The sequence below is a fragment of the Osmerus eperlanus genome, chromosome 6 (assembly GCF_963692335.1).
Source record: "Osmerus eperlanus chromosome 6, fOsmEpe2.1, whole genome shotgun sequence".
Taxonomy (NCBI): Eukaryota; Metazoa; Chordata; class Actinopteri; order Osmeriformes; family Osmeridae; genus Osmerus; species Osmerus eperlanus.
Window position 1 is genome coordinate 17459857 of NC_085023.1, and position 13996 is coordinate 17473852.

General features: G+C 43.3%; 1 protein-coding gene across 1 annotated transcript; it reads right to left on the reverse strand.

Annotated features, from left to right (window-relative positions):
- Positions 1-10481: 10481 nt before the first annotated feature.
- On the reverse strand, positions 10482-11899 carry olig3 (oligodendrocyte transcription factor 3). Its single transcript, XM_062464648.1, has one exon. It carries the CDS (start codon positions 11863-11865, stop codon positions 11104-11106), a length of 762 nt encoding a protein of 253 aa, XP_062320632.1. The 5' UTR covers positions 11866-11899; the 3' UTR covers positions 10482-11103.
- Between the last annotated feature and the right edge of the window lie 2097 nt (positions 11900-13996).

The following is a 13996-nucleotide window of genomic DNA, read 5'->3' on the forward strand; positions in this document are numbered from 1 at the left end:
GAGAGTGCAGCGGCGGAAGATCAAATAGTGTTTTTGAAATGGCAGTCGTCCAAGCCCCCTCTACAGCCCCTCATCTTCCCCGCCCACAAACCCACCGCCACCCTGAGCACAATGGACATGAACGTTTACAGCATCATCAATCAAAGGTATCCACTGCCCATGAGCAGCTGGCACGTTTGCAAATAATTGTAATTATTAATCATGCCGATTTCACACCCTTCAGATGTGAGGCTGGAGCCCTCAGGGTGCAGCCAGAGATGGCGCCTGAAAGCTTATTGTAGAGGCTGGGGCTGGGGGCTGGGGGCTGGAGGCTGGAGGCTGAGGTCTACAAGCTCAAATCAGGACGCTGGGACTGGGAGATAGAAACTGTTGCCTCAAGCCAAAAGACTAAGACATGGGTGCTTGTGGCTGGGGTAGGAAATGAGACAACCTAAGAAGCTTGAGAGTGGAGAATTAAGCCTTGCAGTTTGGGGTACAAGACAGGATTGTGGCTGTTCAAATCGAACCGCCCTCTCGGTTGTGCTTAAAGTTTCTCCATAATGTCTTTAAGTAACTTCTGCTATCAACCTCTAATCGTTCAGACGGAAGAGTCTCTGAGGAATACATCCACCACTTCCATTTATATCAACAGATGTCGCCTGTTTCCGCGGTGCTACCCAAAGTCCCTATGTTAACCAGCTGCCCACATCCCTGTCTGTGCAGGCTGTGGTGGAGTCAGCCAGCTTGTGTCATCTCTCGGCCTCTGGAGCTCAGAGCAAGGAGGGCCATTATGAAGCTCCATAATGAGGACCTCTGGACCATCTGTAAGCAGTGCTACTGTATGTGTTTCTGTGTGTGTATGTGTCACAAAGAGATTTGTAGAGAGTGTGTGTGTGTATTTGTGTGTGTCTGTATGAGAATGTCCTTTAGCGGAGAGGAGGATACAGAAATGAGGACGTGTGTACCCATTGTAAACATGGTCGCCAGGTCAGCCCAGAAATGTTGCCAAACGCACACACCTCACTCCACAGAGACACACCCACAGAAGGCTCTGACCTCCGAACACACTGGACAGATGGAAGATAATAGTACACTGGTCCAAAGCAAGTATGGGGGACTCAAGACATTTCAGCATTTTTATCTGCAGAAGCTGTCTTTATTCATTTCATGAAGAAATATATGAAATATAAACGCATGCACAACAACTGTTTTCCCACTGCACATTCCATCCCTCGCTCTCTGAAAGGCCTCTTTTCTCCTTCACTCCTCTCCTGTCTCCAGACACACCCATAGAACACAGCCACTGGAACAGAAGATTGTAGAAGACCAAGAGAGTCTCATTCATCTCTTACGTTTGGATTTATAGTGCGATCCCATTCCTGACTTCACAAACACATGGGTGCTGGGGTAGTTCAGCCTGACTACTGGATGCAGCTGTTTTCGTACCCGTACGTCTGCCTTTCACTGTCACCTCTCAGCAAGAAGGTTCTGGACTCGATTCGCGCTTAGGGCATTGTTCAGTGCCCAGACGGGCCATCTTCAGAGCCTTCCTGTGTGGAGTTTGCATGTTCTACCTGTGCTCACGTGGGTTTACTCCCAATAAAAAGATTGAAAAAGAATCCCAACAAATCAATGCAGTACAGATTGCTCTCCTGCCCATGTTCATGACCAGGACATGAGTGAGCACTTGGACGTGGCCCCCCGGTTGCCTTGATGTGGATAATCACTGCTCCTGGCTGCCCTCGGTGGAATGACACCAGGATAGGAAAACGCAGAGGAGAAATGTAATTGGTGAACACTTAAATGACAGTTAGCTGTTCAAACCTAAATATGTACAGGACTTCCCAAATCGACCGCCTCTCCTCAAAAACGTGGCCAAGATGAACAGGGTTAAGGTTGCCGTGATCTATGGACGTCACACGAAGGACATTTTCCTAATGATTTGTAACTGGAGTGTGTACGGGAGCAGCATTGCTCTGATTTGATCTGTAGCCATCAAAGCATGACTGTGTGTGTGTGTGTGTGTGTGTGTGTGTGTGTGTGTGTGTGTGTGTGTGTGTGTGTGTGTGTGTGTGTGTGTGTGTGTGTGTATATGAGTGTTTTGCAGCATTCGGGTGCAAGTGTTTGTAATCCTGAGGAGAGCAAACTCTCCAGGAGGTGACAACATTGACAGGAAGTTGATGGATGACCCCAAATCAACCCCATCCAGCCTCCCCAGCCTCCAGCCCTCCCCTGCCCTTGCATGACACAGCCCTCCCCTAGATCAGAGGTGGGCCCACAGACTAAGCCCTTCTCAGGTATTGAAATGAGCCTTTCAAGCATGTCCTCCAGAGAGAGTGAACCCTGCATGGCTCTTACCTTAATGAGGTGCAAATGAGGAAGTCAGCCTCTATTCTCATCTCAGATAAAGACAGACCGAGAGGAAGGCAGGCTTTTATTGGGTAGTTAAGTGATCAGGGTAGACAGATCGGATTGGTGGAGGAGGAGGGTTCAATAGCTTTCACTCTTTGAGAGTGACAGGTGTCACTCGGTGTGACTGTCTGTCTGCCAGCCTCCCTCCTCACATAACTGGGAATAATGAGACAAAGCTCCAAGCAGTTAGTTCTGAAAAATCCATCTGTGGTGTGATTACTTATGTTGATTCGAGGTTCTCAAATTGACATCAATAACCCATTGAAGAGCTACAACCCGGGGGAAAGTTTTTCAAGTTTCTCCTAACTTATCTTCCAAACAGTAATGCAAACAGAAGATATGTGAAGAAATGTTGGAACTGAATTTATCACAGCTGCCACTGAGGAAATGCTAGAAGCTGGAGACATCCTCGGAAGTCTCGTCTGTCTGATCGTTTTCTACCAGGGAAGCCCTTCCTCGCCACAGATGAAGTGAACATCACCACCATCTGTGGCTCCTCCATGTCAGTGCTTCTCCCCATCCCATCATCCCAGTGGGGAGGCCCCTCCTGCTGGGTGGCTGAGGAAGTGGCATGCTGTACCGTCCTGTGGGACAGATGTGTGTATGTGTGTGTGTGTCAGCCATGAAAGACCAACACACCAGAAACAGACAACAGGAAAGTGTGCCATTCTGACTCCTGGTCTAAGCAGCCCAGTGTCCAGGCTGGGCCCGTCCAGGCTCGGCCAGGCTGGGAAACCCCAGGGGGCTCCAGGAGCCATTGACATGTAGTTCCCTCCATTAGGCCCCAGCGGAGACGCTGCTTTACATCTCCAGTCGGGTAATAGTCTGCTAATGGGATCACGATGCTGCGTCCTGCCCCAGGGAGATGGAGGGATGGAAGGATAGGGACAGATGGAGGGACGGGGCCTCCCTTGACGGGCGGAGGGATCTGGGTGGATGGGCAGGGCTGACGGACGAGGCATGGCAGGACGGGGGAAGTGACAGTGGAGTGACAGTGGACACCTTGGAGTGTTTCCTCTGCTTGTGGAGAGAGAAGGGCTGCATGGGGAGAGCTCTCACTAGGGGGTGGGGTCTGTGTGTGTGTGTGTGTGTGTGTGTGTGTGTGTGTGTGTGTGTGTGTGTGTGTGTGTGTGTGGGGGGGTGTGTGTGTGTGTGGGTGTGTGTGTGTGTGTGTGTGTGTGTGTGTGGGTGTGTGTGTGTGTGTGTGTATGTGTGTGTGGTGTGTGTGTGTGTTTTGATTTTGTCATCTAATTCATCTTCAATGTGTAGAATACTTTTGACCACTCTTTCCATTACACCTGTATAGTACCATAGCATTTCTTAGCATTTACTGTAATAACATTGCCTTGCTAAAGAGCTTTTGTAAACTTTGCTGTGTCCACCAATTAATAGAACCCTGTTTCCTGTTTCCTACCCACAGCTTGGAGCAGACCCTTATAGAAGCCCCTCACATCTCTCTCTGATTGTCAGTGTCATGGTAACCAGCTGCTAGATTCCATAACAACATCCAACAGCTATCAACCAGCATCTGCTGCAGCATCTATTACTCTCTCTGTCTCTTTCTCTCTCTCACACACACACACACACACACACACACACACACACACACACACACACACACCATACACACATGCAGGCACATACACACACAGTTTTATAAACAGAAATAATTCCAGGCATCCACAACAAAATATGTCTTCAAAGGAGCTTACCCACTTCTTCACTTCATGTGTTGTTACTCAGTTTGGTCTGATGTCACATTCATGGACAGACAGTCACACAAATTAACTTTCAAATCACATGTTTTTGTTATTTATGTTACATTTCTTTCTCTTATCTCTTTATCACGGTCTCTGGTAGACACACTTGCGCTTGGTCACACAAACACCCCTCCCCCAGCGGTGTCTCCTGTCTGATTGGGTGAGCCCCCAGGGGAGCCATTAGATACAAAACGTTAACATCTGGCATGCATTACAGCACCAGATCAGCTGTGATTTGTCCATATGATGTCTCTGGCCCATACAGCCTTGTGTGTGTGCGTGTGTGCGTGTGTGCGTGTGTGCATGTGTGTGTGTGTGTGTGTGTGTGTGTGTGTGTGCGTGTGCATCCTGTCACTTCTGCTTTCACACCTCTGTTGGTGCCAGGCTGTAATTAGCTTTGTCTTCCACTACCCTGCATTAAACACCTTAGAGATGTATAGACTGAGGGGGAAGCAGTTGAGGACTCACTCAATTAATCCAAACAATCCAAAACATTTGAGTTTTTCATCAACTTTTGTTTAAAAGTGCATTTTATACAAATACAAAAGCTGAAAATCGAAGTTTGCTTGTATGCAGAAGTACGACAACAAGGCAAAGGTCATCCTTGAATATAACAGCAACCTCGCCCCCAAACACACGCACTCACACACAAACAGTTATCTACCTCAGTGTTTCACTGACACAAATCACAAATAACTGTTTGGTTCAGATACCAGACAGTCTTCCTATGATGGTTATTGTAGAGTGATAGAGCTGAGTATCATGACTCCCCCCATTAAAAACAGCCTGTCCAACTCGCACAAATATGTTGACAGATATTTACTTGTTTGTGTTTGTACAGCAAGCTGTCTCTCAGTTGTTTAAGATGAAATTGATCAAAAGCACCAACTGTGACAAAGTCCTCTTGGCATGGTGACTGGCGCTGGGTGGGCTTGCCAGCTGCAACACTGCCAAGAAACGCGTGGGGTGGCACTGCAGTGAGGAGAGGGTGAGGAAGGATTTCCGGATGTACAGACGGAGGGACATTGTTTCAGTGAACCTTTCATGCAGGTTTAGGGGTCTAATTGAGTTTATTGGAAAAGACAGCAGCAACTTTGAAACTTGCAAACACATTTAAAACACACATTGAATCTGATCATGACTCTATTTGCTCTCTCTCTCTCTCTCTCTCTCTCTCTCTCTCTCTCTCTCTCTTCTCTCTCTCTCTCTCTCTCTCTGTCACCACACATACACCTGTGGCACACCACACCTGTGTTGGTACCTGGTCCCACCTGATCTCTCCCCTCCTAGTCCTTCTCCCTTTCTGTTTTTGTGTGTATTGGTGTGTGTGTGTGTGTGTGTATTGGTGTGTGTGTGTGTGCATGGAGCAGGGGCCCTGCCGGTCCCATCTGCACACATCTCATTTCCATAAGCATTATGTGTGGCTACGGAGAACACATTTAGCCAAGCTGTCAGACACATCGCTGCTGAACAGCTTCCCTATTATAGCAAGCCACGAGATGTCAACTCAATAAGCTGTGTGTGTGTGTGTACACTTTATATACGGTCTACCCCACACACGTACACACACACACACATATAAACCCCACAAAACAAGTGTTACACTGTTTCAACCGCATTTTCTTTGTTTGCCACATTTCATAAATGATTTGCATTAGTTCTGTGTGACAAGTCACTTGTTTAACTGTGATTCTAGTTCTGCGTGTTCTTGGCGGGGGCGAAGACTCTCTCCTCGCGTCCATGTTTCACTTTGTTACCCAGCCCTGCCCGCTGGGAGGGACACTGCCTCCCTGCCCTCTGCCACCCTCTCAGCTGGCACACAGACCACCGCCCGCTGGGCACCTCCTCATCCTCTCCTTGCCTCTCTCCCAATACAACCTTTCTCCGGCTTGCTCATTTCCCACCTCTCTAAATTCCCTTTCCATGTTTCTCGTTCACACTTCCTTTCTCCTTTGGCACCTTTCACTCTCTCCTCCCTCAGTGAACTAGTTAGACCAAGCATCCGAGAGTCAGATAAAGTAACAGATGCCAGACATTGAGATGTTTTATGGAGCCTAAAAGTTAAATGAACCTTATTGGCCTTCAACACATTTCATTGTGTATCACTGTATCTCACTTTCATACACACACAAGTGCACGAATGCAAGGGCACGTATACATAGTCTGTCAACTTTTTGATAAAGTTCTCCTTTTCTACACCCCTATTTCCTCATGGAGAGACTGTGCTTGTAGCAGATTTGCAGCATGTGTTTGCCAGTGATTTAAATAGATATATTTTTCCCATCAGCACCTGCTCCCCCAGTCGACCCTCTCTCGCCAGAAGGTTGGGGTGACGAGGGCCGTGGCACGTCTGTGGTTGACAATCAAGGACAGTTCGTTTGGGGCGGTGTCAGGACAGTAACATTCTCCCAGGGAGTCCCTTAACCGCAGGCCGCTGGCAGACGGACAAACACTCGCTGACAGCCATTTACGGCCAACTACTGAATGCCATCTGTCAGACACTGTAGGAGGACATAACCGCTCTCCCACACATGATAGCTTGATTTTGTTCCCTCTCTCACTTTCTCTCTCTCTCTGTCTCTCTCTTTCTCTCTCTCTCTCTCTCTCTCTCTCTCTCTCTCTCTCTCTCTCTCTCTCTCTATTTCTATTTCTATCTTGCTTGCTGTTTCTTCTGTATTTACAGAGCAGTGACTTTAAAGCAGGCTTGGATGCGATGTAGCATGTGAGTGTAAACAGGCTGATATTCTAATAGGAGTCTGGGCCATGTTAAGTTTGATCGTGATGAGCCTTTTCCATCTGAGTTTTTGAGTGCTGGTTTGGAACTGCTCTCTCATGAGACTTGCAAATATCACTTTCCAACCGTGAAGAGACCCTTTTCTTCTGAAAAGCCCTTCAGTTAGCATGCAGAGATCTTGGTTTTGATAGGGCTTCACATTGGTGTATCAATCACACCTGAGTCTTTCAGTTTTCGTGTGAATATGTTGGATACATTTTCCACAAGAGCTGAGTGGTTGAATAATCCACCAGGACAAGAGAAAAACAATCGTTTTACATTTTGATGTTACATTCTTTTTATTCACAGATTCCCAAATCAGGGTTAGCATATCTGATACTCCTGAAAGTTACATCAGTTGTTTAACAGAAACACAACAATGAACCATTTAACCACAACAGACATCCAATCACATTTGATTCTCTGGCTCAGATCTTTTATTTCCTGTGACCAAACATTGACAAAGGGAAGTGTCACCACACCTCTCACTGCACAATTAACATGCAAATTTGCTCTGTCGCTAATGGCTATGGAAAAATGCTCTTATGATGGAAATATGCTTTCTGTTTTGGCTATATAGGATAAACATTTGTCTATGAAATCAGCTGATGACAGGCCTGGGGCATTCCCTGGGGGCCAGAGAGGAATGGCCTTTGCACCTGCCACCTAATTCAGACCTGGGCTGGGGGAGCAGGGGACCTGGCATCCATACTGAAGAACATTCAGCCTGTCATCCCACTCAATAACTTAACCCCACAACTGCTTTTGTTCTAAGGGCTGGGGGGCGAGCCGAGCAGCAGTTTCGACGATGCAGCCACTGCCTGTTATTCAACTGAAATTTATTTTCAATTGCAGCCCCCGGCGTTGGCCCGGCACAAGCCTGGCTTTGACGAGCCGGTTTGGCTCTGGGCTACCAGCATTGTTAGCATTGTTAGCATCAGTGTCTATTGTGTGGAAGCTCTGAGGGGAAGGCCTACTTAACAAGGCAGCTCTCTCAGAGTGTAAAATCCCAAGTGTTTCCAGTAACAGGTGTGTCCACTAAGGATGACTGGTCATTTGTCAATCCTGAAAAGAATGAGCGGCTACTTAGAAAGCTTGTCTTTTTGACTGCAGACCATCAAGACATTACTTGAGAGCATGAAAGGGTCTGCCTTGTTAGTTGTCTTGTGACCCTTCTGTGGTTTTTAGGCTGGTGATCTGGCAGCCACTGAATGAGGCTCCACAGCAGTGTGGCTGATCCTGGGACTGTTGCAATTTCCCTCTCAGAGACATCCATAGGGTAATTAGAGACCCGTTGATCAGTGCGCTAACTTTTCCCAGTCTTTTCCTGGTGATTGCAGTGTGGAGGTGAAATGCTATCTATTATACAGTTCACTTTTAAAACATAAACGACATGAACAATTCCTTCCTTGATTCCTTCCTTATTGATTAAACTTTTTTTTATTTATTTAGACTAGGCTTCAATTTCATACAAACATTCTGTCTTTAGCTGACATCATTATTCAATCTAACTGAACAGATGTATACTGTTTTCAAAAACGGAGGTAAGAACATCCGTCTTTCTGCAAGACTTTTAGATCTAAACAACAGTACCAGTAGTTATGATGAGAATCATAATATCTGATGAATCTCCCACTGAGGACTTTATTAGCTGCAGATCTGTAATTAAAACAAACAGAGCAGAAAGGAGGAGGATAAATCTCAGAGGAAACTAGAAAAACATATCACTCACGTGCATCCCAAAAATTATTACTTATGAGATTACTGTACTGTAAATTTTATATCTCAACAATATTAGAATACAAACCAGACAATTATAGGTTACAGAAGCAGTGCTTTTCAAACCTACAACAACCTACGCCCAGAATTTACAATAAATGATCGAATGATCTAGAATAATATTTACGTTTTATTCTTGATAAATATTTTAATTATCCATCTCACAATAAGGGGTAGATAAATTCAGAAAACCTCATTATCAGCATTAAGAAATATTTCTCGCCCCATCGCTTTGAAAATGGTCCATAGAATAATGTATTTTAAGTAATTACTCTAACTCATGACTATTAACTACTGCAAGCCTCCCTTGACACTGCATCTTGTCTGTCAACGGTTAAAAGCCTCGGCTTGATAGGACATTGCAAACCCCCTGTTTAAAACCCATCTGGCACGGATAGTCTTTCCGTAACTGTTTGTATCCTAAAGACAAAGAGTGAAATGAACTTTCACTCTCTCCAACCTGCATCAGTTACTACGAGGAAAAAACTTGAGTTTCCCAACGAGAAAGTTACAAAAGGCTTTTTAATCCACTAGCTCATTTACATGCTGGAAGAATGTGGACTGAATGCATAATCTTCAGCATTTTAGGGTTCTCTAATCCCAACGCTCTCTCTGATGTCCTTCTTCCCCTAGTCCCCCGTGAACAATTAACTTGTAATCTCCACAAACATACATTCTGTTGCAGCCTATCTGATGTGCAATGAGCCAGGGAGACGGCCCGGAGGACTTACATCCCAAACCGCTCGCTAGTCCCCTGGGGTGGATCTTTACGTTGTACAATGAACAGCATAACGGAACCTGTCCAATCATTAGATCAACACATACTATACATATTTTTAGCTTGCTACATTATTATTAAAATGTTATTGATGTGGTCAAGAAAAAAATCACCTGAAGACTAAAGCAGTAGGCTATGTTAAAAATATTTTTAAAATATTTTTAAAAATCTACATAATTTCGTCATGATAAAGTAACGTCTACATTCTCTTCAGTTTGTATTTGTCTATGCGTTCAGAAAATTAAACAAAACCCAATAGTCAAGAAATTCTGCTGCGACAATTTAGGAGGGTACTGACTTCGTGTAGACTGACATACTAAATGAATATGCCAAATGAACCTCATTGAATTAATTTCGTTTCGGTAATATATTCTTGTTGTGTTGTTTCTTATTGGATTTATATGTCCTGCTGATTTCAAGCAGGGTGATGCTCTCAAAAGGTATTTTGTTTTTCAAAATTAAGTAGGCAACAATACATTTCGAATTAATTAAGAAGAAAATTGTGTGTAATAAACGGTGGTGTTTTTCATTTTTTAAATGAGGACGTAAATAAAGTTCTTCCTCAGGTTGTAGTTTGTGTGTGCAAAAGGATGTAGGTTTTAAAAGGATATAACCAATCAAAATAAAATGTATAATGAGAAAACGCTCAAAATATTTTTTTTTAATGTAATGTCAAAATAAGATATTAGGCTATATGTAAAAATCTGTTTTTCCGTGTCCCATGCATCAGGAATTATGTGAAGTGCCTTGGTCAAGTCACTGTGTCTATCTGTAGGCCTTATTGTTTCCAAGCATAAATCAATTCAAATGGAGACTGTCTGCCCAATAGTATACATCACTCCCACTTGCTAATGTTTTTGTATATAAATGCAGAAACCTGAAATCAAAAAATCAACATTACAGTCGCCATGAACAGACAGCCACAATATGGGTCATTTGAATCCGTTTTATTGAAATTTCTTCCAGGGACACTGGGCAATAATAAATATTTTGTTTGGCTAATCATCGAGAATGTACAAAAATAAAGACACGGGGTCTCTGGGCATAACAAACTCTTTCCAGCAAAACAATCATGCTTTGTAGTTGTTAGCACCGCAGAAGCCATGCGTAAAAGAGATCAAAATACTAATGGACACATGTATAACAACACAATCATATTTTAAGTCAAGTCAAGAGTCATATCATTTCACACTTTTTGAACTAAATAATCATACACTTTTTTTCATACACTGTAGAATGCAATTTCACCATCCTTGTTACAAGGCACAAAGGGCATTCTTCATTTTCACAAATGATGCCTGATAGAACAAACTAATCAAATCAAATGTCCATGCAGTGTTCCATTCAGTCCCGCTGTCACGTGTGCTGCGGGCTTCAAGCTACGATAGAGTTTGTGCTCACAGTTGTGTTTTTGTTTACATTGTTTAAGGCGTCTATGCTGACACAAAACAAATAGAAAAACTTTTGCCTATCGGGATCCTTGTTACAAGGAGGAACTTTTAGGTTGTATACGCAAAACAAGACAAACAATGAATGCATGCATGCATGGAGGCAATATCCTCTTGTCCTTGGTATTCACAATTTACAAATTGTCATTTTTCTCTTTTTCTCTGCATCTGATGTCATTTCATCATGTCTTTGTTTTCGCTCGTTAGTCTTGTCAGACCTGTAGAGGTGATAGGGATATGCGGTGGAGGGGGCATCTGGCAGATGGTGCACGGACACGGTAACCCTGCCCAGTGCTGGAACCCACTTCCGAGTTGTAGCGGGTGCGGGGGAGCACTCTTAATCAGCGAATGAGGGGCGCGAATAGAGGTAAGTCCAGGTAAGGCCGTGGACAGCGTTGAGGGTGAAGACGAGGAGAGCGCGTTACCGAGGAGAGGGTGCACCTGATGCGCTGGGTTACCGGAGTGACCACTGGAGTGTGTGACCGTCCCGCAGTGGAACGCTGAGTGGTGTCCTCCGTATATCTCACCGACCAGCCGCTTCATCTCGTCAAGGGAGCTGTTCAGCATCAGGATATAGTTTCTGGCCAGCAAGAGAGTGGCGATCTTGGACAGTTTTCTCACTGACGGGCCGTGTGCATAAGGCATGACCTCCCGGAGTCCGTCCATGGCCAGATTCAAGTCATGCATCCTCTTGCGTTCGCGCCCGTTAATTTTGAGACGTAACTGCTGGACCTCTTGCTCAGTGACCTGTTTCTTGAGTTTGTACTTGCTGCCGCCAGGTGACTTATCCCCGGCCAGGGAAAGGTGCTCGCTCGTCATCCTCTGGAGCAGTTCGTTTTGTGCAGAGGACATGGAGCTGAGGCGTCCGTGGTCTCGAAGGAACATCTCATCCATGTCAGGCGATGAAGCTCTGCTCGAGCTGGAGTCAGAATTCATTTTATTGGTTCGGTTCGGGAGGAGGTCGCTTCCTTCGCAAACACAAGATCACCTGATTTTGTCGTTAGAATCCCGTCCGCCCTTTTTAAGAAGGATGTGTATCTAAGTCGACGCAGTGGGCTTGTGGTCCTCCGCGTGTTGCGATGTATTGATGTGTGATCTCGTGTGAGCACCTCTATGTCTGTTGTGAGGTAAAAGGGAGCTGTGGGTTTTATAGAGCTGCCTGAGAGAGGGGAAACAAAAGCTGTCCTATTCATAATGGTCTAGTTAGGATGACGTCCCCATCATAGGGCGGTGGGCTTTGACTGTCCCATTGACCACAGGAGCATCGATTCACTCTCATTGTCATGCCACCATAGGGCACCTCTCCTACCCGGGACTCTGAAACCAAGACAACTTGAAAACGCTCTTCTCCATGGCTCCGTAGAAATATAAACGGGTTAGTTTGATATCGTCGTTTGATCGAATCAACTTGTAATGCATGTCTTATTACTTACATTGAATATAAGGAATTCTTTATTAAAGGAAACTGAAAGTAAAACTATTTACGTATTTTGTAAATGCTAGAGGTGCCAGCTATGGCGCAATTTACTTAAAATAAATGCATATTATTTTTCCTTATGTTCATAATTGAATTGTTGAAATATATCATAAACTGCAATAACCTTTTTTCTTATAAAGTGACTATGCTATGTTAATTCTTATTTCGAACCATTTTCACATTAAAACGATATGTTATTATGCACAAACATATTTGCAGATCATTTTAAGATTGTTGCCTTTCAGTGAAATCTTATTGTGGTTTTCGAACAATATTTTAATATTCATATTTTCGACCAAAGTTAGAAAAGCCGCTTATGATTGGCTATCTATGGTAAAAGAGTTAAGAAAAGTGCAAGCAAAAAAAAAAATCCTAAATTTTTGCTTCCATTGAAACATAATAAACGTTTAAACTACTACCTAAGCTATTCAGTTCACTATGATTAACCACTATTTGCATACAATTCTGTAGTTTCTAAAGTAAAACTTTGCAACAATAACCCAACATTAAGTGACGTTTCTGTATGGTCTATATCTGTCGCAACACAGTGCAATATTCATATATTAATATTGATAATGTCCAAAGACCTACAAGCTAGTAAGGTACACATGATGAAAATATACACATACATAGCTAACAGATGCATTTGCATCCAAAATCATTTACAACAATAAATCTCCAATTCTAAAAGCTGTCAGATTAATCTGACTTTGACCTTTTTGGTGACCCTACCCTGGGCTTCATTTTGATCCACGAGTCCATTATTGGCACGGTTAAGTTTAGTGCTATTTAGAAGGCCTTTAAAAGTACCTATCAGCGGTAAACTGAAAACAAGCAGCAATTTGGCATGCAGCCTATGCAGAAATATCACACTTTCAGGTGGAAATAATCCTTTCCTTCATTTAATAATGTCCACAACAAGTGTTGCCTGCGAAACCGTTTACATGAATCCAATTAAACTGAGACAAGTACTTTTATAACAGAATAACAATCACATAAATGCAGAATAGACCTAAAAACTCACATAATTATGGCGATTATGATAATCATAATTATTATGAGCACTGGCAATATAATAATAAAAACAACATAAAAATTAATAATAATATCAACATTAATAAAAAACAATAACATAACAGCTATCATTTTAACAATAATGATAATTATATTAATAATAACAAAAATTGCAATACATATTACAATTTACATTTCTATTATTTTATTTGGTGTTATCATTCTTCATTCAACAGTTATCATTACCATTATTATCAACATTGATACCATGACTCAACTAGCAATCATGCTATACAGGAACGGTTAAGTCCTCTGCAGTTAGTCAATTAGACAATCCTAATGAAAGTTGATAATATATCAAAATAACAGATTTCAAGCCTTTTCATTTAATACCCAATTGAAATGTCGACAGAGAAAATACTTGATTATCAAGCAAAAACAAGATAGTGTGACTAAATCAATAAACTGCATAAGTGCAAGGCCTTGCTAAGGTATGAAACATTTAAAATAACAAAAGGGGTTTGTGTTGTAAATATTTAGACTATTCCTATATTCTGAAGAATGTTCTCCAGTCTT

Coding starts and splice junctions, on each gene's coding strand:
- olig3 (XM_062464648.1), bottom strand. CDS start 11,865: ATGAATTCTGACTCCAGCTCGAGCAGAGCTTCATCGCCTGACATGGAT.